Here is a 27827-nt window from a genome sequence, read left to right as displayed (position 1 = left end):
GCTTTGCAGGCAAACACCTTAACTGCTAAGCCACCCATCCAGCCCTTAAAGTAGTCTTTAAACCACCTAAATTTACCACTTTTGTCTGAAAAAAATATGAAAGATAAAAGATTTGTGGCAGAATGGGGCATGTAGACCCAAGGAGCTCCTTTTAGAGCAAAGTGGTATCACTTAGCTCAACAATGGCATCCCTGATAAAGGTTTTGCTACAAATAGTGACCAAATAGTGACAAAGTAGTATATTGCTCTCCCTTCCCTAGACAGCAAACCCTCTTCCCTCCCCCCCACTCTACTGGTTTCTAAATACAGAGTCTACTTTTTTTTTTTTTTGGTTGAGGTAGGGTCTCACTCTAGCCCAGGCTGACCTGGAATTCACTATGTAGTCTCAGGGTGGCCTCAAACTCATGGCAATCTTTCTACCTTTGCCTCCCAAGTGCTGAGATTAAATGTGTATGCCAACATGCCTGGCTCTAGAGCTACTTTTGAGTTAGAATTCCTTATAGAATTGTTTGCCAAAAGGCAGCCATTCTCATATAATCTTCAAGATTTTGGCTATATCAGAATTCTATCTGTACTAATATTTATTTAATATTTTCTTAAATTAACTTTTCATTTCAATTAGAGGAATCTATAGTTCTGGTGGTAAATATAAATCCAGTTTTTTCCAGGTGGTTATTAAAGTTAAAACAATCCTATTAAAGCTATGTGCTTAGTATGAGAAAGATCCAGGATTCAAATACTAGCACCATTAAAAAATCCCAACCCTGGGCTAGAGAGATGACTGAGCAGTTAAAGAACTTGCCTGTGAAGCCTAAGGACCCATGTTTGACTCTCCAGAACCCATGTAAATCAGACACACAAAGGTGAGGCAAGTGCCAGGTTGCACTAGGTGGAGCAGGCATCTGGAGTTTGATTGCAGTGGCTAAGGCTCTGGCATGCCAATTCTCTCTCTCTCTCTTTCTCTCAAAAATTAAAAAAAAATAAATAAATCCAACCCTACCTTCATCATCCTAAATCATCGGGAATACACCAGTACAAAAACTATGCTGACACACTTAGAGAAGGAGCTGAGCAGAAGAAACTGGGCCCACTGTCATTACTAACATTAAAATACTGACCTGGCAATACTATCATTGCATTAGAGCTACTTTATTTAAAGGGGAAGCCTAAAGCTCCTGTTTGAGTTGAGGTAGTAAACTGTCCACAAGCATAATCACAGTCAGAGAAAAGTGAATGCTTCTATGTTTTAAAAAAGTCCATCTGTTTCCAGTGCAAGCAAGTAAGTGAGGCTTCTACCTCTCGTACCAAAAAAAAAAAAAAAAAAAGGCTGTTTGTCAAAGAGAAATCATCACAAGCATGACATTTTGCTACACAAAACCTGGGCAGGAAGGTAATCATTTGGATTCAGACACCAGTGCAAACATCTGTAAGACCAGCAAGTGAAAATACCTGGAGCTAATGGCAGACAGGTGTTTTTTACCTATACAGTCACATACTCATCAAATACAAAATTAAAAAATACTAAATAAGTCATTCAGCCTAGATGACAAAATTCCGTGGTGCAAAAGAAATAAAAACAGAATAGACTCCTGGCAGGTAACCAAAAGGTTTTCAGGTCCAAATTTATGCCATATTCTTTCAATCTGCAAACCACCCTATTCTCCCCAAGGCAGAAGCATCCTGTCCTCTTGTCCCACTGTCTTCTGAATCTTTCTGAAAGCTCGATTGCTCATGGGAGCAGGCCACTAAGAAAAAATGCTTTGCAATTAAAATTAGCCAAATTTAGCAGCACACAGGTCACGACTCCACGGCACTGTAAGGATAGGCAACAATACAACGTGAAGATAGGTGGCAAGATTTAAGCAAAAGCAGTCTATAATTATGACAGATCAGCCCGCTTCTCTCCTGGGAAACAGCAACCGTTTCTATGCATGCAGAGACAATATCACACACATGCAAACGTACCACTTCTCATTATGCTGACCCCACAATTTCCTTTCTCAAATTTCACTCCTTCATACTTGTGTCCTGTTGGAAAATAAAACAAAAGAATTTATCTTTTATCATTGGAACAACCTGCATATTCTATAAAGTGCCCATGGATTAAAGTAGATGGGTACAAAACAACCCTTTTCCAGACACATTGTAAAACACCTTGAGTTCCCTGTGAAAGTAATAATATGAGTCATGAGTTTTCATAGTTATTTCTTAATTCTTCAGGAAAAAAAAACCCATGGGAATAACTGGGAGAGGTGAATTTCATCAAATGGGAATAGAACTTATTATAGCATGATATTCATATACACGTTCCTCAAATTGAATTCACAGGAGAATCACTGCATTCATTGATTGCTACATACCTCATCAATTCAAACTGGAGCCCCTCTGAGAGGCACAGCAGAATGCCTCCTCATTCTAGTCCTTCTTATAAGCCTCCACTCTGCTTTAAAAGCAAAAGAGGCTGAAGTAGTCATCAAGCTACTCAAACCTCAGTCTCATCCTAAATTGTGTCACTTAAGAAGCAACAAGCTCAGCCCTCAATTTTTTATAAAGTCAACCCTTTGAAAAGAAGAGTTTTCCATTATTTACTAAACAAACTAATGAGAAATTCAACTCTTGTAAAAAGGGATATTTGACTATTTTATGTTTTGGGTGTTTTTTTTTTTTTTTTTTTTTTGAGGCAGAGTTTCACTCTAGCCCTGAATGACCTGGAATTCTCTACGTAGTCTCAGGCTGGCCTCAAACTCACAGTGATCCTCCTACCTCTGCTTCCCATATGCTGGATTTAAAGCCGTATGTCACTACACCTGATTTTATTTTTATTAGAACAAATCACCTTCTCCAAATCTTATCATTTTTAGTTTTCTGTTCCTTTTACATCTCATCCTTTTTAAACTTAAGAGTTTCAATGGCAAACTAATCTCTTGCATTTGTTAGCACCAATGGCTTCCCCATAGAGGTGAAGATAACCTGCCAGCAAGGCTTAAGTCTATTCCCAGTGGGCCACCATCAGAAGCAACACCTGCATGCTGAAGAATATTTCTTAGCCTTTAACTTGAGTTGACAAGTAAGCTATTAAAAGTCACCTACACAGCTTTCTTTATTGAATGTCCCAGAGGGTTTTGTGCTCACACATTTTTTTTTCCTTTTTCAAGGTAGGCTTTCACACTAGCCTGGGCTGACCTGGAATTCACTATGTAGTCTCAGGGTGATCTCAAACTCATGGCAATCCTCCTACCTCTGCCTTCCAAATGCTGGGATTAAAGCTGTGCCACCATGCCTGCCCAGAGTGTTGTTTTTAAGATCTTAAAAGAACAATTATACCTAGACTCCTATTTTTTCATAATGAGTCTGTTCCAATTGTATCCCTTCTGTTTTCCTCCCCCTCCCTACCTCAGAATTTTTATGAGGAAAACTGGTTACCTGTTGGAGTGGTCACCATGCATTCTTTATATGGCAGCTGGTTCAAGCCCTCTTCCACAACAAGTCTGATCTAGAAAGTAAAAGGAAGAGTATATTTAGAGCTGAGGATCTGCTGTTAGCCTTAGGGAATGAACAGTAGGCAGCCAGTAGCACACAGGTAAGGATTTAACTTATTGAAGAAGGATAAGGGCTCTTGTCATGTGTTAGATACAGGGATAGAACCAAATACTAGAATGCTTGCTGCTAGGTGTCCAACTTCCATCAGGCACATGATTGCTATCAAAGGGTCTTAACATCCCTTCTGATTTAGTCCAGGCTATAAGAGATGCAAAACTTCAACAAGCAACAGGAGTTGTGGCAAGTACCCTTGATAGTGCCCTTTGGAACCTAATCTGTCTTGCTTAGTACATTTGAAATCTCTAAGTTGGATTATTTTTTAATAAAGACCAATCATAAGGCAAATAAAGCTTGAAAGCTCTTGTAAGGAAATGAATGGGATGGGATAGGCTGAACCAATTTACTAGGCCTGAAAAAGATTCAGTATAATACCCTAGAGCTTTTCTCAGCTGTGTGGTAGTTTGAATAGATGGACCCCCAATATATTCAGTATTTTTCTAATTTTAGTTTGCATATGCAGCCACCTGGCTGGAGGCAGTATCACTGGGCAGATCTTAAGGTGTGACAGTGGCTTTAAGATTCCAATCTAAAGATATGCAAAGCTTGCCTAGCTGGAGTTCCTGAAGTGTGCTGTGCTGTGTGGCTTTTGGCTTTTGGCTTGTGCTTCTCTCTCTGTACCTGGTCCTGTGAAAGCAGGCCAGCTTCTTCTGCCATTATGGAACTTCCCCTGTATCTGTAAGATTAAATAAATCCCTTCCTTCATAACTGTGCCTGGTCTGGAAGTTCATCTCAGCAAACCTCAAGCTATGTGCTACAGTCTGTAAGAATTCTAACGTGTGGTACAGAGGAAAGGATCACTTAAAACTATCAGGAACAGTCTCCCAAAGTCAGATATGGTATTCTCATGAGCATCCAAAGCCTACTGTAACAAAGACAAAACTAAGTCTGCAATGCACTTTCTCCAAGAAATAGTACATTAATGATTGAGAATTAGGAATAGCAGAGAGAAGCACCATGCTTCCTATTCTTTCATCATAACACAACATCCTGATACCATTAAAAGAACCCATTGTAAATGGGCCAGCATTTTGCCAGCCTACAGACACAGAGGGAAGGCCCAGAAACCTCTTGAATACTGTGTACAAGACTACACTCACCTCTAGCCACACCTTCTGTAGAAATCAATATTTATTTAACTTTTAAATATTTTTTAAATTTATTTATTTGAGAGAAAGAGAAAGAGGCAGATAGAGAGAGAATTGGCACACCAGACCTCTAGCCATTGCAAACAAACTCCAGATACGTGCCACCACGGGGGTATTGAGGAATTGAGCCTCAGTCCTTAGGCTTTGCAGGCAAGTGCCTTAACTACTAAGCCATCTCTCCAGCCCGAGATCTATACTTTTTTTTTAAAATTTATTTATTTATTTATTTGAGAGCAACAGACACAGAGAGAAAGACAGATAGAGGGAGAGAGAGAGAATGGGCGCGCCAGGGCTTCCAGCCTCTGTAAACGAACTCCAGACGCGTGCGCCCCCTTGTGCATCTGGCTAACGTGGGACCTGGGGAACCGAGCCTCGAACCGGGGTCCTTAGGCTTCACAGGCAAGCGCTTAACCGCTAAGCCATCTCTCCAGCCCGTGAGATCTATACTTTTTTTAAAAGAGCAAATTATAAAGTAGAAGAGGATTATTTTCACTGAAGAGTCCAGCTCAGCTGCCCCATCCCCTGCAACCCTGAAGCAAAAATTAGTGTGCCCAAAGTCTTAAAGAGAGCATAAAACCAGAGGAAGGATAACTAAAATATAAATCCTTTTAGGGGTCAGTGGTGAAACTAGAGCATCTATTTCAAAGGACATCTAAACCAACCCCTCAAGGCTTCAGAAACCCTGCAAGAGAAGTGGTAGAAAGAATGTAAGAGTAGCAGGACAGGGAGAAGTGCTGTGAAATACCATCTTCTGGACACAACATGGCCCACCATTAAATTCATGAATTCACAGCAGCTATGGCTTCCTAGATAAGACTGAGCCCATCAGTTCATCACCACTGATGGGGGAAGGATGCATGAGACACATCTGCCAGATCAGCTAATGTCAGCTATTGGTTGCTAGGAAAGGGGAAGTCAGAATTATCAGTGGTGTAGCCATTTGAGAAGTTACCCACTCCACAGTATATAGAAGCCCTAACTCGGTGGGTCAAAAAAAGGCAGAGAAGGAAGGTGGAGATTATTGAGGAAGAAGGATGTTGGTGGGAGGAGCAGGGAATATGAGAGGGTAATTGGGAAAGAATAAGACCAAAATACATTATATACATGTATGAAAGTATCAAAGTTTTTAAAAAGTTAAAAAAAAAAGAAATGGCCATTACACTCACGAATTCACAGCAGCTATAGTTTCCCAACAATAGAAATGTCCAGTAAAATCTATACAGCTGGAGTTCCTACTTAAACTACAACCACAATAGACCCTCCCCCATCCTGTATTATGCCCTTTAAAGCAAACTCCAAAGAACAGAGGGGTTCAAATTACTGTCCCTTCAGGAAATTATGCCACACATCCTTACAATCTCATTTGGCTACTATATAATGCCTGCTATTTCAGGGAAGCATTTTAGAATAACAATGACCATGACATCTACCTTCTTCCTATAGAAAAAGACCATATGCATCTGGAATAGTAGCTCCTGCCTATAGTTCTAGCTACTTGGAAAGCCGAGGCAGGAAGAATGTTTGAGCACAAGACTTTGAGGCCTGCTTGGGAAAAAAAGAGAAACAGTGTCTTAAAAATAAAAAGAATGAGGGCAGGAGAGATGGCTTAGCGGTTAAGCACTTGCCTGTGAAGCCTAAGGACCCCGGTTCAAGGCTCGGTTCCCCAGGGCCCACGTTAGCCAGATGCACAAGGGGGCGCACGTGTCTGGAGTTTGTTTGCAGAGGCTGGAAGCCCTGGCGTGCCCATTCTCTCTCTCCCTCTATCTGTCTTTCTCTCTGTGTCTGTCGCTCTCAAATAAATAAATAAATAAATTTTTTAAAAAGATTTAAAAAAAATAAATAAATAAAAAGAACAAGCTGGAGAGCTGCCTCAGTGGCTAAGGCACTTGTCTGCAGAGCCTAACAACCTGGGTTCGATTCCTCAGTACCCACATAAGCCAGATGTACAAACTGGTACATGCATCTGTAGTTCATTTGCACTCGTGGCCCTGGCATGCCCATACATACACACACACTCTCTCCTTTTGGATCTCTCTGATTGCAAATAAATAAATAGAATATTTTAGAAACAGAAAGAAAAGGTAAAGTAAAAAGAGCACAAGGAAAGCAAAAGAAGGAACAATGTTCTACCACAGAACACAAACTACTGTTCTCTGCCCAGAAGCCAGTAAGACACAAGTTCCTTCTTCCTCAGATCTGTTGGGGTTTTGTATTATTATTGTTTGATCAAAGCATAAAAGACACAATACTGGGATGGACAGATGGCTTAGTGATTAAGGCAAGGCACTTGCCTGAAAAGTCAAAGGACCCAGGTTCGATTCCCCAGGACCCACATATACCAGATACACAAGGTAGTGCATGCATCTGGTATTCGTTTTCAGTGGCTGGAGACCGTGGTGTACCCATTCTTTCTATCTGCCTCTCTAAAATAAATAAATAAAAATAAAATATCTTTTTAAAATTAAAAAAAGACAGAATGCCTATTGTCCCAAGAAGGTCAACCACATTCCTCTTGGTGCTATCCAATGGTTATTACTGTCCCTGAAAACTTAATTTAAAATAGAATTGCATCTCTGAACCATGCATATTAAAGCCAAAAGTATAACACGAGTTTTCTATACTTTTTAGAATAAATTCTCCAGGAAAAATCCAAATGAGAAGTTCCATGCCATTTTTTTCTCACATTTCCTTTTATAATCTACTTTCTATGATCTTATTATAACTGGAAGTTAATAAGTTACATTTCTTTCATTCCCAACTAAGTTCTAACAATAGTGTTGAGCTTGTTAAATCCACAAGCTCAAGGACCGTGTCTATATTTTTAATTGTTGTATCTCCTCCCTCCTAAAACACTTTAGTGTAGTTCCTGACTCACTTGAGGGCAGTGTATACTTACATGAATGAAGAGTTATAACCACAGCAATGATCAATTTCATTTCAAGCACTGAGCAGACTTTGATATCAACACAAGAAATAAACATGGTGGCTACCTTGAAGACAAATCAATTTGGCCTGATTATCCCAGATGATTTTAACAAAACAGAGTTGGGTTTGATCAGTCTTTAATGAGAATTCCCTGAGGAAGTATAGACAGTTCAACTTAATATTTCACGCATGAGGATATTTTAGAACAGAAGCAAAATACATACCATCCTCACGTATGCTACAAAAAATTCACTAGTTTTTGCTCATTAATTGGATACCACAAGGGTAACTACTGGTCTCCTAACATATCTGGTTTCCTTCTAAATTGCCTCAATCTAAGCCCTGAAATGAGGTATTTAGGAGTTGCTGAGAGCCAGGTTGCTAAGATCCATCTGAGAAGTGTAAATATCTGAGAATGGCAAGGAAGTTCACAGGAAATACTTTGGAGTGAAAGGGATTGAGGCAGAGTTTCAATACAACAGTAGAGCACTGCAGAAGCCTCATAAGATGATGGTTACTTGGTGCACTCTCTCTCACCCACAGAGCACTCTACAACCAAAAAGTCCATTGACCTATCATGATTATATCACTAGACATAACAATGAAATGAAAATGGAAAGCCTCCACCTACCAAACGATCCGCAGAAAACATGAAGTCCCCTCTACTGGCTGTCCTAAAAAAAATAGTACAAGTTTTAGTCTAAATTAGACTTTCAAGATAAAACACAACTTAATACATGTAACACTGATATTAAAATCTATTATATACTAAAACCTTAATTGCTTATGTGTATAGATAATTACTTAAGCAAGATATTTTTACTTGGATATAAGCACCAAAGTGCTATGCCTTATAAATATTATTGGATGTACTTATTTGATATCAACATAAGAAATAGGAATAGCAAAGATCATGCAGCCTCCACTGAGCTATCTAAGAGCAAAGTTCCCTCTGGAACATGGCAGGAAATATACAGCTCAAATTAAAAGGAAACTTTGTATTAAGAAAATCAGGTTGGTTTTTGCCCTCACTTCACCTTGATTTATAACCATTTTATAGGGATAAGTAATCTACCTACCTACTGTTTTATCTCTAATCCTTTTTGGAATTGAAACACTATAAACAACTTCTCTACTTTTGCTACTGCATTCAAGAATGTGTAATCTAATTTCTAGGATCACTTTCTCAACTTATTTAAGGGAATGTTAAAAGATTTATGCATTTCTGTACACAAAATTCTAGTACTATTTTCTCTTTCTTTTTCCATGTAAGTTTAATAGTCTGACCAACTACACTGGCTTACAGTTTATACACTTCACTATTCCTACCTGCCTATCAAAAGCATATTAAATATTACCCAACACAACATCAAAAAGATGTATGTAAGTACCTATCATCTTAGTATAACATTGGTCTATTTTTTCCACTGCAGTTGCATTCACTTTCTCTGACATGGGAAAGCCATGAAATATTCTAGACACAAACAATGCTATGTTTCTTATAGTAACCACAGTTCTGTTATATTATAGATATCAACTCCCAAAACTACGGGTATAATTAAGCAGTAGTAAGAAAGTCTGTATTCTTTATACATAAATATTCCCTAAACTCAGGAAACTCTATTCACACATTCCTATATACACAGAGAAGCCATTTAAAATAGGTCCTAGGGGCTGGAGAGATTGCTTATTGGTTAAGGTGCTTGCCTGCAAAGCCAAAGGACCTTGGTTCAATTCCCCAGATGCAAGCCAGATACACAAGGCAGCACATGCATCTGGAGTTCATTTGCAGTGGCTGGGGCACTGGTGTGCCCATTTTCTTTCTCTCTCTCTCTCTCTCTCTCTCCCTCTCTCTCTCTCTCTCTCTCTCTCTCTCTCTCTCTCTCTCTCTCTCCCTCTGCCTCATCCTCTCCCAAATAAATAAATAAATAAATATGAAATTTTTTAAAGTTAATATAGGTTCTATTAGATGCATTGTCATTTTCAAATGAAACCAATACTTTTCATCTCTATAACTGGTCTTTAAAACATGCCTGTTGAAGAAATGAAGAGAACTATAAAAAAATGGTAATACCAACTACTCTGTAAGCTAGACCTATGAAAACTCATTTAGACAATTCAAACACAGTTTTTCAATAGAGAAGAAAAGTCAGATGTTTTTAAAAATAATATATTTTGCCTTCATTCTAAATTAAAAATATTTTCTGAGCAGTTATACATCAATTATTACATAGAAAAGTTATTTAAGTTAATTGATAAGAACTGTTAAAATGTATTATTTTACTTTGGAATCAGACATTTTAAACTTCTTTCATACCTCCTTTAAAGCACCATCTTCAGTTTTTGTATAATATGCACCTTCTTGAAAACCCAATGTTAACTGTCACCTGGACAGTTATTTGACCTCAAATCAAAGTATTCACCGTTCTAAGTTACTCCACTATAAGCAATAATTATATGACTTTCATTTGTTTTAGACAAACTTCATACCTACTTTTTATTTTCAATTTATAATTTGAAGGAAAGCCAGAATTCTTAAAAAATTCTTTAAAAATCCACAATGCCTAGGCATATATCCTAAGGACTCATCATACTACCTTAGAGATACTTGTATATCCATATTTATTACCATTATATTCACAATAGCTAGGAAATGTAGCTAGCCTAGATGTCCCTCAACTGATGAGTGGATAATGAAGATGTGGCATATTTGTACAATGGAGTTCTATACAGTGATAAAGAAAAATCAAATTATAAAACTTTCAAGGAAATGAATGGACCTGAAAGGGATTATACTTACTGAGGTAACCTAGGCCCAGAATGCCAAGAGCCACATGCTCTCTCTTATATGTGGATCTTAGCTACAAACATTTGGACTTGTATATGAGTCGGAATAAAACCTGGTAGCAGAGGCCAGTAAGCTAGAAAGGGGATATAAGGGAGGGAGGAGAGGGGAGGACTAAAGGGGATGGTATTGCAAGTATGTAAGTAGAAAAATAGATTGCTGGGGGTGGAAAGGCCTAAATAATGTCAGGGGAAGAGACTGAGTAAAGGAAGGGTGAGGGAGGGTTAATGAAAATCTAAGAGGATATGAATAAGTCATATGGAAACCTACTTTTTGGTCCAAAATGGTACATACACAAGCCACAGACTGTTACTAGAAATTGTTCAGTGCCAGGGATGGGGCACCTTCCAGTGAGTTGTTGGCCAGGGAGGTACCTGATACCCCTAAAACATTACAGGCCATTGCTGAGACTCTTGGTTTCCCACCAGGAATAGATGATAAGACCCTCTTGCTGAAGACTCCACATGTTTGGGCTTCAAAGTCACTGAGAAATCTTACTGGAGTTAAACTGAAAACCTCCTCCCTGTAGAGCAGCTGACAGAAAGCTGGAAAGAGTTATGCAGATCCATGGGAGAGAGAGAAGTTATCAGTGGAAATAAACAACAGTTGACACTGCAAGCCTTAAGTTGGGCCAGCCAGGCCAAATGAGCCAACTAGTGCAATAGTGGCATGTCTGTTATGAGGGAAACAAATTGCTCTCTAATTGGACTGGAGGCCCTTTCCACGGGAGGGAATACATGCCTGGTACTGAGAACCTATGACGGGGAAATCATGGAGCCCTAGTGGTGTAATGCCTGCTGGCATCTAGCTAAATGCATATATTATGCTCACCTAACTTTCTAGGTAAACACTTTTCTTAATGGTAATATCCATATATTAATGCTACTCTCACTTTTGGTTAGAGAAGCTTCTCTTTTCAGATGGTGGTGACCTCAGGATGACTGAAAAGGCACCATAATGCTGAGAAGAGATAACAGAGGAGTGCTCAGCACTGAAACATCTCTGTCACACCTTCCAAGGCACAGGGTCCATTGCAGAAGAGGTGGCAGGAAGAACATAAGATCCAAAGGATGGGTAGGACTCCTTACAATACACTCTTCCAGATAAAAAATGGCCTGGATATGCAAGACCTCGCAGTGCCTGGCACCACAAGACCAGAGTAACAGCAGGAAAAGATGATGACATCAAAATAAATGACAGACTGATTGAGAGGGTGGGCGGATATGATGGAGAATGGAGTTGCAAAGGGGAAAAGGAGAAGGGAGGAAATTATCATGGCTTATTGTATATTATTATGGGAGTTGTCAATAATAAAAAACATTTAAGGGCTGGAGAGATGGCTTAGCGGTTAAATGTTTGCCTGTGAAGCCTAAGGACCCCGGTTCGAGGCTCGGTTCCCCAGGTCCCACGTTAGCCAGATGCACAAGGGGGCGCACGCGTCTGGAGTTCATTTGCAGAGGCTGGAAGCCCTGGCGTGCCCATTCTCTCTCTCTCCCTCTACCTGTCTTTCTCTCTGTGTCTGTCGCTCTCAAATAAATAAATTAAAAATTTAAAAAAAATTTAAAAATACACAATGGCCTTTTAATATCATGTTTAAATCCTTAACAATGTTGAAACTAGAAATTTATAAAAACAGGTGTTTACTTAGCAGATCAATCAAAATGTGTGTATTTTTTGCATCTCTATTTTAGGCCTAATATTGGGCTAAAACATTTGTTTAAAAAGACAGTTTACTAGAAATTAGATCCCAGGTCATATTCAGTCTATACATCAGTCATCTTCTAATAACAGGCCAAAATAAAATTAAATGTAAAACTACCACAAAACTAAAATCACACAGATACATATCACATCCCTAGAATATTCTAAAATATATTTAAGTAACAAAATTGCACATCGAGGCCTTTAGAATACAAACCATAGAAATTTAATTAATATTAAATGCAGATTTTTAAAAATAATATAAACCTAAATATGTTTGACAATGGAGACACTACTGTATCTGAGAACATACTTTACTTAACATGGTCTCCACAAACAGACATGTTGCACACCTGTAGCAACAAGATGAAAGCCAAAGGCAGCCATTTTAAGATGTGATCTTCACATAGAACAAGATTCATAGCATAAACCAAATTCTCACTTTAATATGGAGTGTGTAAACCTGAATTTTCCCTACTTGTTAAGTAAGACTATCTGTAAAGTATTTTAAAAATCTCCAAAGAGGGCTGGAAAGATGGCTTAGTGGTTAAGGCACTTGCCTATAAAGCATAATGACTCATGTTAAACTCTCCAAGTGCCATGTAAGCCAGATACACAAAGTGCTGCAAATACACAAGCTCATACATGCACACAGGGGCCACACACATCTGGAGTTCACTTATAGTGGCTAGAGGCTCAGGCATGCCAATTCTGTCTCTGTCTCTGTCTCTGTCTCTCCCTCTCTCTCTCTCTCTCTCTCTCTCTCTCTCTCTCTCTTTCACCCTAACTCTCTTGCATAAAAAAGCCAGTCTATCCCAGCACTTGGGAGGCAGAGGTAGGAGGACCACCATGAGTTCAAGGCCACCTGAGACTCCATAGTGAATTCCAGGTCAGCCTGGGCTACAGTGAGACCCTACCTCAAAAAAAAACCAATAAATAAATAAATAAATAGGCCAGTCTCTTCCAGGTAAGATGGCTGCATAGGAATCACACCAACCCAGCCTAGGGAGAGATTTGAGCAAAACCATAGCAAAATACACTCTTCATCAGAAAATTGAAGGTATATAGGATTTTACTGGCCACAGCGGAGTAGCAGGAGAGACTAAGATCCATCAGAAAGGAGTAAATCAGCCAGAATCCCACCAAGGATCTTGCAGACTGGGACCCAATCTGTATGGACCCATGCAGATCTACACACCTACCTGATTCCCCACTGCAGGAGCAGAGACTGAACAAGAGGATTTTCCACCCTCATCAGCCTCTTTGCAAAGTCAAGAAACCTGAAGAGGCAGCAGAGGAGCTGCTGAAGGGGAAACAATCAGGACCAGCTGAGCAGTTCCAGTACAACTCCAGGCTTCCTGCAATCTCCTAGCCTATCCCCCATCCAACAACACACACATTCAGCTCCTGGTGGCAGGGCATCCAGCACAGCTGAGCAGAACACCAAAATCAAAGCACAACATAGAGGGATAGAGGTGGGACTCAGCACTGGTGAGATCTGAGCCAAGACAAAAGGTAACAAGGTTGACTGACAAAAAACACAGTTACATAGGCCTGCACTGGAAGTGCTAATCTCTCTTATGAACACAGATGCAGAAATTCTCGATAAAATATTAGCAAACAGTCTACAAGAATATACCAGAAAGATTATTCACCCTGACCAAGTAGGCTTTATCCCAGGGATGCAGGAATGGTCCAACATATGCAAATCAGTAAGTGTAATACGCTATATAAATTGACTGAAGGACAAAAATTGCATGATCATCTCAATAGATGCAAAAAAGGAATTCAACAAAATCCAACATCCCTTCATGATAAAAGTCCTACAGACTGGTGATAGATGGAACATATCTCAACATAATAAAAGATATTTATGACAAACCTACAGCCAACATAATACTAAATAGAGAAAAACTTGAAGCTTTTCCACTAAATTCAGGAACAAGGCAAAGGTGTCCACTGTCCCCACTTTTATTTAATATAGTAATGGAAGTCCTATAGCAATAAGGCAAGGGACACTCATAAAATGGATAAAAATTGGAAAGGATGAGATCAAATTATCATTATTTGCAGATGATATGATTCGATACATGAAGGACCCTAAAGACTATCAGTAAACTGTTAGAGCGGAAAGACACTTTTAGCAACATAGCAGGATAGAAAATAAACACAGAAATTAGTAGCTTTCCTATATACTAACAATAAACATGCAGAGGATGAAATCAGAAAAACTCTCCCATTCAAAATTGCCTCAAAAATAAATAAATAAAATACCTTGGAATAAACCAAACCAAGCAAGTAAAGGATCGCTACAATGAGAACTTTAAGACACTCAGGTGAGAAATTGCAGAAGACACTAGGAAATGGAAAGACATCCCATGTTCTTGGATTGGAAGAATCAATATTGTGAAAATGTCAATCTTACCAAAGGCAATCTACACATTTAATGCAATCCCTATTAAAATTCCACCAGCATTCTTCACAGAAGTAGAAAAAACAATCTTAAAATTCATTTGGAAGCACAAAAAAACCCTCCAAAACAATTTTGAGCAACAAAAATAAGGCTAGTGGTATCACCATACCCAATTTTAAGCTATATTACACACCCATGGGAACCAAAAAAAAGCATGGTACTGGCACAAAGACAGACATATAGATCAGTGGAACAAAAAAGAGGACCCAGATGCTAATCCAGACAGGTACAGCCATCTGGTTTGTTGACAAAAAATGCCACAAATGTTCCCTGGAGAAAAGACAGCCTCTTCAACAAGTGGTGCTGGAAAAATTGGATATTTATATGTAGAAGGATGAAAATAGATCCTTGCCTTTTCCACGCACAAGAATCAAGTCCAAATGGATCAATGACCTTAATATTATACCTGAAACTCTGAAACTGCTACAGGAAAAGGTAAGGCAAACCCTTCAATATATTGGCATAGGCAATGACTTTCTGAATATAACCCCAATTGCTCAAGAAATAGGACCACCAACTAACTACTGGGATCTCATAAAATTACAAAGCTTTTTTTTTTTTTTTTTTTTTTTTTTTACAGCAAAGGACACTGAGTAGAGCAAAGAGATATCCTACAGAATGGGGGAAAATCTTTGCCAGCTATGCATCTGACAGAGGATTAACATCCAGAATACACAAAAAATTCAAAAAACAGAACAATAAGAAATCAAAAAAAAAACAATTAAAAAGTGGGACATGAGCCAGGCATGGTGGCACATGCCTTTAATCCCAGCACTCAGGAGGCAGAGGTAGGAGGATCACCAGGAGTTCAAGGCCACCCTGAGACTACAGAGTGAATTCCAGATCAGCCTGGGCTAGAGTGAGATACTACCTCAGAAAAATTAAAATGTGCCATAGGAGCTGGAGAGATGGTTTCACAGTTAAGCACTTGCCTGTTAAGCCTAATGACCCCAGTTCAAGGCTCAATTCCCCAGGACCCATGTTAGCCAGTTGTACAAGGGGGGATATGCCTCTGGAGTTCATTTGCTGTTGCTGGAGGCCCTGGTGCACCCATGTGCTCGCTCTCTCTCTCTCTCTCTCTCTCTCTCTCTCTATCTGTGTCTTTCTCTCTGTGTTGCTCTCAAATAAACAAAAATAAACAAAAAGATAAAAATACACAAAAAATTTTTTAATGGGCCATAGAACTAAATAGAGAGGTTCCAAAGGTAGAAATACAGATGGCATATAAACATCTAAAAAAGTGTTCTATATCCTTAGCCATCAGGGAAATGCAAATTAAAACTACTTTGAGATTCCATCTCACTCCTGTCAGAATGGCTATCATCAAGAAAACAAATGACAGTAAAGGTTGGTGAGCATGTGGTAAAAGGAGGAACCCTTCTACACTGTTGGTGGGAATGTAATCTGGTACAGCCATTTTGGAAATCAGTGTGGAGGTTCTTGAGACAGCTAAAAATAGATTTATCACATTATCCAGCTATAGTACTCCTAGGCATGTATCCTAATGACTCTTCTCATTACTTTAGAGATACTTGCACAGCCATGTTTATTGCTGCTCTATTCACAATAGCTAGGAAACGGAACCAGCCTAGAGTTCCCTCAACAGGTGGTTGGATAATAAAGATGTGGTACATTTAAACAATAGAGTTCTATTCAGCGATAATGCAAAATTAAATTTGCAGGAAGATGGATGGATCTGGAACCAATTATACTAAGTGAGGTTACCCAGGCCCAGAAAGCCAAACGTTACATGTTCTCTCTCATATGTGGATCCTAGCTACAAATGCTTAGACTTGTGTGTAAGCTGAAACCAAAAATCAGTTTTTAGCAGAGGCCCATAAGCTCGAAAAAGGCTAAAAGTGAGGGAGAAGAGGGAAGGACTTTAGGAGATGATTTTGTATATATGTAAGTAGAAGAACAGATTACAGGGAGGGGAAAGGCCTAAGTGAGTTCAGGGGAAGACATTGTATAAAAGAAAGGTGGGGGGAGGGTCAATCAAAATTCAAGATGTTCTAAATAAGACATATGAAAGCCTACTTTTTTGGATAAGGGCATATTCACAAGCCATAGATTGCTACTAGAAAATTGTCAGTGCATGGTGTTGTTAAAGGCTATTGCCAAGGCCCTTGGTTTCCCATGGGTAACAGATGGTAAGACCCTATTGCTGAAGATTTTACATGCCTGGGCAGCAACATCACTGAGAAATCAAGTTGGTGTTGAGTTAAAAACCTTCTCCCTGTTGATCAGCCAACTGAAAGTTGGAAAAAGCTACACTGCATGCAGCCCTATGGGAGAAAGAAGTCATCATTGGTAAAAACAGTGGACACTGGAAGCCTCAAGTTTGGTCAGACAGGCCAAATGATCGTACAAGTGCAAAAGTAGCATGTCTGCTGTGGGGAAAACCAACTTTTCTCTAATTGGACTGAAGGCCCGCTCTATGGAAGGGAATATGTGCCTGGAACTGAAAACCTAATCAAAAGCCTATGGCAGGGTAGGTCATGAGCCTTAGGGGTATAAAGCCTGCTCTTGTCTGGCTAAATACATATATTATTCTCACCAAACTACCCTGAAAGCACTACACTTAATATTCATACTCACATAGTCACGATAACTCTCACTTTTGGTTAGAGAAGCTTCTTTTCTCAGATGGCAGTGACCACTGGGATGAACCAAAAGGCAAGACAGTGCTGAGAAGAAGTGACAGAGGAGTGCTCAACACTGAAACATCTCTCCAAGGCTCAGGGTCCATTACAGAAGAGATCACGAAAAGAATGTGAGAGCCAAAGGAAGGGTAGCACTCCTTACAATGCAACTGTCCAGACAGAAATTGGCCTTGACCTCGTAGTGCCTAGCAGCAAATTAACAAGACCCTCATGATAAGAGAAAAAGATGATGACATCAAAATAAAAGAGAGACTGATGGAGAGAGGGAGTAAATATGATGGAGAGAGTAGTTGTGAAGGGGAAAGTGGGGAGGGGAAGGAGTTATTATGCTTTATTGTCTGTAAGTATAGAAGTTGTCAATAAAAAAAATTAAGAAAAAACAAGCCAGTCTGTTGGGCTTGCCTCAAAAAATGTGTCCAGAGAACCAAGCATGGTGGTACATGCCTGTAAACCTAGCACTGAGAATACTGACTCAAGAGGATCAAAAGTTTGAGGTTGCATTGACAGATAAATACATAATGAAAATGTGGTACATATGCACAATGAAATTTTATGCAGCATACAAAAAAATGAAAATATGAAATTTGTAGGAAAATGGTGTTGGAAAGAATCCTACTGGGGGCTGGAGAGATGGCTTAGTGGTTAAAGTACTTGTCTGTGAAGCCTGAGGACCTAGGTTCAATTCCCCAGTACCCACATAAGTGAGATGCACAAGGTGGCGCATGTGTCTGGAGTTCATTTGCAGTAGCAGGAGCCCCTGACATGTCCATTCTCATTCTCCCTGTCTCTCTTTCCCCCCTGCTAAAAATAAAGATTAGAAAAAGTATCATATTAAGTGAAACATATCTCATGTTCTCTCTCTTATATAGGTTGTAGTTTGCAATACCTATAAGTAGTGAAGGAAGGGTGGAAGAACACATGTGGCATAGAAACAGAAGGGGGAGAATGTCAGGGGGAGAAGGAAGTGGGAGGAGAGGGGAACTGGAGATAGGAGAGAAAGAAGAATCAATGAAAACAATTGTATTTGAAAATGCCAGAATGAGGGCTGGAGAAATGGCTTAGCGATTAAGGTGTTTGCCTGTGAAGCCAAAGGACCCAGGTTCAATTCCCTAAGACCCACTTAAGCCAGATGCACAAGGGACACATGCATCTGGAGTTCATTTGCAGTGGCTAGAGGCCCTGGCATGTCCAATCTCTCTGTGTCTGTCTCTCTTCTCTCTCTCTCTCTCTCTCTTTCCTTGCAAATAAATAAATAATATTTAAAAAAAAGAAAATGCAAAAATGAATGATACCTAAATCTCTGTATACCAACCAAAAAATAAATTAAATTAACATTAAAAACATTTAAGACTGGGGAAATAGCTCACCAGTTAAAGACACTTTCCAGATGCACAAAGCAGCACATGTATCTAGAGTTCATCTGCAGTTTTACTAGGCCTTAGTATGCCCATTCTCTTTCTTTTCAAATGAATAAATAAACAATTTTTAAAAGCATTTAGCTGAATATAAAAAACACAAAAGTTTGAGGCTAATCTGGGCTACAGAGTGAGTTCAAGCTAAGCCTGGGCTACATAATGAGATACTATCTCAAAAAAATTACTCAAAACTCATCAAAACAGAACTCGGGCTTGAGAGATGGCTGAGCAGTTTGAGGTGCTTGCCTGCAAAGCCTAAGAACATATGTTTGAATCTCCAGGTCTCATGTAAGCTAGATGCACAGTGATACAAGCATGCATTGTTGTACATGCGCACAAAGGGGCACACACATCTGGAGTTCATTTGCAGTGGCTAAAGTCCCAGGTGCACCCATTCTCTCTCTGCCTCTTTCTCTCAAAAAAAGAAAAGAAAACTGATCAAAAATGAAAATCAGGGCTGGAGAGATGGCTTAATAGTTGACGTGCTTGCCTGGAAAGCCTAAAGTCCCATGTTTGACTGTCCAGATCCATGTTAGCCAGATGCACAAAGGTGAGGCAAGTGCAATGTTGCACATGCCCACTAGGTGGCCCAAATGTCTGGAGTGTGATTTTCAATGGCCGAGGCCTTGGTGCACCAATTCTCTCTCTCTCTCTCTCTCTCCTTTCTTTCTCTCTCTGAAATAAAATTTTAAAAAATCAGAGGCTACTGAGACCTCAACACTAATGGCTCAGGAAACATTGTGGAGGAGGTGTCAGAAAGCAATAAAAGTAAATAAAATGTTCTTCCTGATAAGGGAGAAGCTTTTATTATCACAATTTATAGAGAGCAATGTACTAAGCATACCATATGAAAGCATATGCCCTTTATTGGGTGGGGGGGTGCACACCTATAAGTCTAACTTCAGGAGGCTGAAGCAGGAGAATCACAGAGCTCAAGATTCGTCTGGCTGGGCTGGAGAGATGGTTTAGCAGTTAACGTGCTTGCCTAAAAAGCCTAAGGACCCAGGTTTGATTCCCCAGAACCCACGTAAGCCAGATGCACATGGTTGCACATGCATCTGGAGTTCATTTGCTGTGGCTAAAGGCCCTGAGGTGCCCATTCTCTCTCTCTCAAATAAATAAATTTTTTTAAAGAGTAGTCTGACATCCCTAACAAGTTCAAGGCTAGCTTAGGATACATAGTAAGACTCTGTCTCAAAAAAATACATGCTTTCCAAAAGTAATTAAAGCAAACTCTCCTGACTCATAATTTAAAACATTTTAATTGAAATTTAATCCCAGGAACACTGAACTAGGTGTCAATTTAAAAGTTTAAATATATTACTCTTTTCCCAGGAAGACTACACACAAGTATTGAAGTATTTGGGGTAGGCAAAGTTGGCATTGGGCATTTAGCAAATAAAAATACAGGATGGACCAGGTGTGGTGATGCATGTCTTTAAACCCAGCACTCAGGAGGCAGAGGTAGGAAACTCACCTTGAGTTCTAGGCCAGCCTGAGTCTACATAGTGAATTACAGGTCAGCCTGGGCTGTAATGAAACACTGCCTCAACACCCCCAAATACAAGGTGAACAATTCAATTTATATATCATAAATCCCATGCAATAATTAAGTTACACTTATATGACAAAAACATACATTGTTTTATTTGCATTAAAATTTAATTGGGTATCCTATGTTTTATCTGGCAACCTCAGTTGCAGAAGAATTTAATGGACTTTCAAATTAAGAATATTAAAAAAAATCTGAGCTGGGCGTGGTAGTGCACGCCTTTAATCTCAGCACTGGGGAGGCAGAGGTAGGAGGATCGCTGTGAATTTGAGGCCACCCTGAGACTCCACAGTGAATTCCAGGTCAGCCTGAGCTAGAGTGAAACCCTACCTCGAAAACCAAAAAAAAAAAAAAAAAAAAAAAAAAAAACCTGAATGTAAGTGCTCAGATCTAATATGTTTTTGTTTGTTAAACCAACAGGTTAAAGGGAAACAAAACATGAAAGCTTTTCTGGCAAGTGTAAATCAAAAGTATGATATGCTTTATTTACAGTTAATATTTAGTGAACATGTTGAAAACATAAGCTGCCCTTCTCTGTTATTATGTGACCACTTTAAAAAAAGAATAGCTCCAAAGTTGCTGTAGTATGCAGATGGCTTAGGACTGATTTTACCCTCCTTTTATCACCTTCACTTAGAACAATGCAAAGTTAGAAAATAGCTTTTATTACCTGCCAGGTGCAAGTCACCAAAGTCACAGCTCCTTAGCACTTTCTTAATAAGCTTATAAAATAGAGTGCAATTAATTATTTACTTACACCTCCAAGGAGCGTTCAATGTAAACATTCAAAACCAGCTCAAAAAACAAGAGGCATCACCATTTACACCTCCTTGAAGTCCAGTCTAATTGGTGAGAGAGTACTAGAAGATTCCCTATAAATATTATGAGGAGTCTGTGCTGCTTAAACATATGACCTCCACCCTCTTGCCCTAAAAGCCAGTCAGAAAATTTACATCAGAAATATGAAAAAACAAGCCTGGCGTTGTGGTGCTTGGCTGTAATCCCAGCACTCAGGAGGCCAATGATCACTGTGAGTTTGAGGCTACCCTGAGATTACATAGTGAATTCCAGATCAACCTAGGCTAGAGTGAGACCTTGAAATCACTACCAACCCAAAAACAGATAGAAATATGCAAAAACAAAAAGCATGTCTATTTTTTAAACAATCTGTAAGTCAGTTCAGGTTTTCTTGTTTTGTTTTGTTTTGTTTTAGTAGTGGTGGGCACTTTGGTTTGGTAAAAATTGACTGCAATTTCTCTAGTCTCAGAAGGCCAGGCCCTCTATTTCAGTTTAGTGTGTGGAACCTCTGGATCATTCTATGCCCAAACTGGAAGTAAGTCTAAGTACCACACGGAGGCCTAGCCATCCCTCCAGATGTAGTGGTCCAGCCTGAGCACAGAATAAGCAATCCACCTGTGGTGTTTGTCAAGCTGAAAGTAGGTTCCACCCAAAACTAGGCAAACCACCTCTAAGGATGAGGGTCAGAAACTTGTATTTAAAAAAAACAACACACAATTACAGTCTGATGCACACATAGCTTTGGTTAAGAACATTACATTTTGTTAGATGACTCACATCACATTAGGCAGCACTAGCATTAGGATTGCATAGGCCTTTCATCCATCCTGAGCATAACGATCTCCTCTCCAGATGACTAAAAAAAAAGTTACAAGGCTGAATGCTTCCTTTTTTTAGTTTCATTCTGTGAACTGAAACACTTTTTTTTTTTTTTTCCAAAGTAGGGTCTTGCTCTACCTCAACCTGACCTGCAATTCACTATGTAGTCTCAGGCTGGTCTCGAAATCATGACAATCCTCCTACCTCTGCCTCCTGAGTGCTGTGAAATACTCTTAGGATTGCTCAACTTTCACCCAAGTAACCTGTAGAGGCCATGCAAAAGCCCCTCCTAGTACAAGTATACAGACAGTGTATATTGAACAGCTTACAATACAGCTTTATTTTAACATTTCCAGAGACAAAAGAACACAAAAAAACCTGATCATGGAGGGTGATCTTTGAAATATCCTGTACAGCTTTACATATGAGGTCATGAATTATGTTCAAGTGAAAAGGTATATTTTCCTGGGTTTAATACATAAAGAAGGCAAGAAGGAAAGGATGTATAGTTTAATCCATTGCAACAGCAACAAAAAGAAACCACAAGAAAATGAAGGAATCATTTCCTTTTCATAGTTCACCGGTGATCCATGCATGTGTGGCTGAATAAATTATCTGTTCATTTGGTGTTTAGATTACTGTACTCTCAAAGAGAGAAAAATCATTTCCTTGAAATTCAATAATGCAGCCAACATATTATGTTTCAAATATTGTACACTTCAAAAAATAAAGTCATTTTGAATCAGTACAATATTCTCAGCCTTGCCTACTATATATATATATATATATATATATATATATATATACACACATAACAATATGCAGTCCTGTTGGATCAACCTCCATTTCTCTATGCCAGAGTCGATTCATAAAGCAATCCCTTCACTAGATAGATGTTAAGGACGAGGAACAATAAAAGAAACAACACGTACTCCAGTGGCTTCTATTATCAGTTTCATAGCACACATAAATGATGTTCCATCAAAATAAGAGAAAAGCATATGCCCGGATACTCTGCATATAATAGACACCCTATCTGCCCCTACAGCAGCTCAAACAGGTCTTGTTTGTGTGAACATGAACATTTTTTTGAAAATAAAGAACAGAAGAAACAGCTTCTGTTAACAGATTATGCTGGTTAACAAAAAAATGAAAACACTGTCCCCAGCATCAACTCATTATGAAAATTAGAGTAGGTCTTCCTGTACTATGGCAAAGTTAGATTAAAAAAATTATTTAGGCTTTCTCCTTGTGAATGTCTTTTCTTTTATTATATGTCTTTGTTTCTTGAGAATCTTACTACATAGCTCTAAATGGCCTGCCTGGTCTTACTCTGCACCCCAGGCCGACCTCAAACCTGCAACAATTCTCCTGCCTTGGCTTCCTTGGTGATAGGATTACTGATATGGGCCACCACATCCCACTTTGGTATTTATTTTCAAAATAATAATGTGAGTTCTATGTATAATTAAGTTCCTCTTACTGTCTTAATAAAAAGCATGCATAAATCTAAAAATGGAAGACTTAAATGCTGTAAATGCACACTGTTCTTCACAATTTATAATAGTGTTTATGGGTAGTATCTTGTGTCAGCCTCCCAAGAAGCTCCATTAGGTAGCAGCAACATCTTCATTTACAAATAACAAAGCTGAAGCACAGGTATGATAAACATATTGCTTAACATCACTCCTCAGGATCCTGCTGTGTCTCCCCTTTCAAACTCAGAAAAAAAAAATACAAAAGGTTTTGCTTACATTCAGTTTAGTTCATAACCCAGGCTTTCCTAAGTAATGAAATACAACCAGGTACAAACAAATATTGTCATATGTAAATGCTATGCCATACTCTCTCTAAGCTGTATATTAATGGTTCTTACATCATTACGATCTTTAAAAAATCTAATGAAAACTAAGGCTCCTCACTCTCCACAAAGACACATAAACAAATGTTCACAGCAGCATCTTTCATAGTAGCCAAAGAGTAGAAACCACCCAAATGTCAATCAACTGTTGAATGCATTTAACTGTAGTACAGCCATAGGATGAAGTTAATACCATTCATCTATAAAAAGAATCATATAATGATACAATATAATTGAGCTCTGAAAACATTATGCTAATCATTGTTTGGAAAGCTAAATATGTTTAGCCTGATAAAAACATTATGCACTGTGTGTGTATTGAACAATGCATGGTATACCATTAATATACATACAAACATAAATACATCTGCATGTACACATGCAAAAAAATAACAAACTTAAAAACTAAATTTTTAAATGTCCAGAATAGGCAAATCAGTAGAATTAGAAAGTACATCAGTGACTGTCTACAGCTTGAGGGAAAGGGGGTGGTGACTGCAAATTAAATGTCTTGTTGAGGTGATAAATATGACTGCAATATGTGGTAGTACATAGCCATGACCATACATAAACTACAAAATCTAAACCTTACATTTTAAATGTTTAAATTGCATGGTATATGACTTATATATCAATAAGGATGTCATTTCAAAGGCAATACTGGGAATCACCCTTAGGGTCTTGCACAAGCAAGACAAGTATTCTATCACTGAGCTATACCCCAGCTTTTCAACAAAGATATTATTTTGAAAATTACTTAAAAATGTACATACAGAGCTGGGCGTGGTGGCACACACCTTTAATCCCAGCCCTCAGGAGGTAGACGTAGGAGGATCACTGTGACTTCAAGGCCACCCTGAGATTACATAGTGAATTCCAGGTCAGCCTGAGATAAAGTGAAACCCTACCTCAAAAAAAATGTACATACATATAAAATATTCCAAATAATTTGAGACCCAAAACCCATCTACAGGTGCAGGTCTGTCCATGGACCAAGGTCAGTTAAGTCCTGCTCCACAGAAACAAGAGTTGTTAATTTTTTTCATTTCACAAATTTTTTTTCAGCTGCCTTCCAAATCTATGTCACTTTTCTAATATCTCCATGTGTTAGATCACATGATCACAGAAGTTTTCAATATTGATTCTCTATAAAAAAAATAGTACAGTTTTATAAACATAATTTTAAGAGCTAGAACTGGACATAGTAACACACCCTACCTCGTCCCAGTTCTTGGGAGGCTCAAGCAAGAAGATCACAAGTTTGAGTCCAGATTGGGCTACAAAGTGAAACCCTGTCTCCAAAAAAAAAGTTAGAGTCTTTAGTAACTGAACATTTGTTATTGGCAATGCATGGTTTAGATTCAAAAATACAAAAAAAAAAATCTGCTCCAAATCAGCTTAAAATCTAATAGGCAAATAAGAGCCACACACAAGTGATGACATACAAAATAGAAGGTAAATCTTGCATTTAAAAAGACCTGGGGAAATCAACCACAAAGAACACGCAAAGGAGGGCTTCTTGCAAAGGTAGACATTTAATTCTGGGTCTGAACTTGAAAAATAGATAGGATCTGAACCTGCATAAAAGGGATATAGAAAATTCAAATGAAAGCAGGAACAGGATATTCAAAATAGTTCCTTGGAACCACGAGGAACCTGACTATAAAGCCACCCATCCCTGACTGTAGTAGGTTCTCACAAGCCAAAGAATGCTGCTGAATACAGCAGCTATCAAATCAAAGCTGAATGTTAACACCAAATGTACAGCACTAGGTGCATGTGGAAGACAGAAAAACCTGCAGCAAGAAAACAAATTGAGAGCTTACTAGAAGGATATGAAGAAAAATTTATTCCAGTCTGATGTAGGCTGTAGCATTGATAATACAATAGCCATTTGTAAAATATTAAGGCATGCTAAAAAAGGTGGTGTTTTGACATGCTGTAGTAGTTACTCATTTAAAAATTCCAGTAAGAGCTAGGTGTGGTCACGTGCACAGTAATTCCACCTACTTGGGAAGCTTAGTCAAAGGAGGCCAGGAGTTTGAGGCCAGACTGGGCAGTAGGAACACCCTGTCTCAAGAGGAAAAAAGAAAAGTGCTACCAATACAGAAATCAGTTGCAGTTCATCATAATACATTTTTCCCTTGAGAAACACCATATTTGAAAATATTTTAACATATAGTTCTTGCTACACTGATTTGCAGACGTAGAAAAGGCCAACGTGTCTTTAGGCTGCTTTACTTTTAACTATGTTCTTAAGTTTACAATGAGACACTCTTGATATGAGCTGGATGATAAACTTTCTGATGACCAGGTAAACCTGAATTCCAAAACCATAAATAAAATGAAATACTTATATCAGTAAATACTAAAGGGGTCAGAGGGCCTACAGAGTACAATACAATTTCCTTGAAATTGCTTTATTTCTGTAAGCCTGGAATGTTTGGTAACAATGACCATAGGCAGTAACCAAACACTTCTAGGTTATACATTTACCGCGTGGTCAGGCACTGGGCAGACAGTATAGGGGCGTGTACCAGCCTGGATGTGGTAAGGATTAGTCATCCTTCAGAGAAACAAAGAGGCCTGAAGAGGCCAGAGGCTGCCCAGAAGGTTTCATCCTCACACAAAGCAGTGTTAAACACAGGAAACAGGAGAGGGTTAGAAACGTGTCTCACATGATTCCCCTACTACACACTCCAAAGTTTTACCCTAAAAAATCTCCAACTACAAGTTTGCCAAGGCCATGACCCCTCAGGCTTTTTACTCCCAATCTCCGCCTACCCCTGCGGACCCCCGCCTCCCTTCCCCCTACTGATCTCTGCTTACTTGTCCCGGATGATAGTCTGCAGCTCCCGGATCTGATCGTTCATAGGCAGCAGCTTAAGCTGCGTCCCAATCTGATGGGAGAGTTCACAGTCCCCCAAGAGGTGGTCGCCCACAGGTGCGTCATAGTTGCCACTGTCACTACTATCATTGTGGTCCTCTAGGTTAAGGCTGGCGCTGCCACAGGCCCGAGTGTCCCGCTCGGACTGCTCGCTAGAATGGGCGTGCCCGGGGAGGAGGGTCAGTTTAGCCATCGCGGCGTTATTTTCCTCTGCATGGTTCAGAATCTGGTCGTCGGGGCTCAGACACTCGGGACCCGGGGCTGAAGTAGAGTTTACTTGCTGGTTGTGACAGGGCATGGAGTCCAGACGCTGTAACTCTGTGGCCATACACCAGGTCCCGGGCTGCCCCCGCTGCTGCTACCAAGCCCAGAAGAAGAAGAGCGGGAAGAAAGGGACAAAGCTCATGTGCTTTCCGGTAGCCCCCGCCTCTTCCAAGTCTCTAACCCCGGCTGCCCTCTCACCCCTAACGTTCACACGCTTTGTCCCACGCCCGCCCCCGCGAGACGCACTGCCGGCTTTGACACCTTATTGGTCTGTTTCCCTGCCACTCTGCAGCACGCTGCTTTGTTAACTCTTTTGTGTCGCGCCTGCATACGTGGATTTTCCACGTACCCAGGTATATGCCCAGCCCGGAGTTCCTGGTTGCGGAATCTTCCCGCATTCAGAATCTTGGATTTCAGACTTTGTTACTTAGCGGAAAAATTATTCTTCAGTAATTGTGTTTTTAAGATAGTTTGTCCGTATAACCAAAGGAGGAAGTGAAAACACTAAATAACTAGTGAAGAGCCTAGCCTTTCTTAGACTCGTCTACAAGCTGCAATTTCTAAAAGTTTTTTAGACAAATTTTATTTATTTATTTATTTATTTATTTATTTATTTATTTATTTATTTATTTGAAAGAGACAAAGAGAGTTTGTGTGGTGTGTATGGACACGTCAGGGCAACCTGCTGCTGCAGAGGAGCACCAGAAGGATGTGCCACCTTGTGCATCTGACTTTACCTGGGTACTGGAGAACTGAAGCCAGGCTGGCAGGTTTTGCAAGCAATTCCCTTTAACTGCTGAGCCATCTCTCTAGCCCTCTAAAAGTTTTCTTACCTGCAATACTTGGGCCCTGCATTGTACACATTACCATGGGGCTTTT

The 27827-nt window shown here is 39.4% G+C and overlaps 1 protein-coding gene across 1 annotated transcript in view; it reads right to left on the bottom strand.

Annotated features, from left to right (window-relative positions):
- Uprt (uracil phosphoribosyltransferase homolog) overlaps window positions 1-27139 on the bottom strand; it is a 31758-nt gene extending 4619 nt beyond the window's left edge. Inside the window, exons 1-4 of the mRNA XM_004666985.2 lie at window positions 26627-27139; window positions 8302-8344; window positions 3424-3493; window positions 1966-2028 (exon numbers count right to left, since the gene is read on the bottom strand). Of these exons, the coding sequence (XP_004667042.1) occupies window positions 1966-2028; window positions 3424-3493; window positions 8302-8344; window positions 26627-27012 (562 nt within the window). The 5' untranslated portion in view covers window positions 27013-27139. The remainder of the gene's footprint in view (window positions 1-1965; window positions 2029-3423; window positions 3494-8301; window positions 8345-26626) is intronic.
- Between the last annotated feature and the right edge of the window lie 688 nt (window positions 27140-27827).

This window comes from Jaculus jaculus, chromosome X (genome assembly GCF_020740685.1).
Source record: "Jaculus jaculus isolate mJacJac1 chromosome X, mJacJac1.mat.Y.cur, whole genome shotgun sequence".
In the NCBI taxonomy this organism is placed as follows: Eukaryota; Metazoa; Chordata; class Mammalia; order Rodentia; family Dipodidae; genus Jaculus; species Jaculus jaculus.
This window is presented reverse-complemented; position numbering and strand designations above follow the sequence as displayed.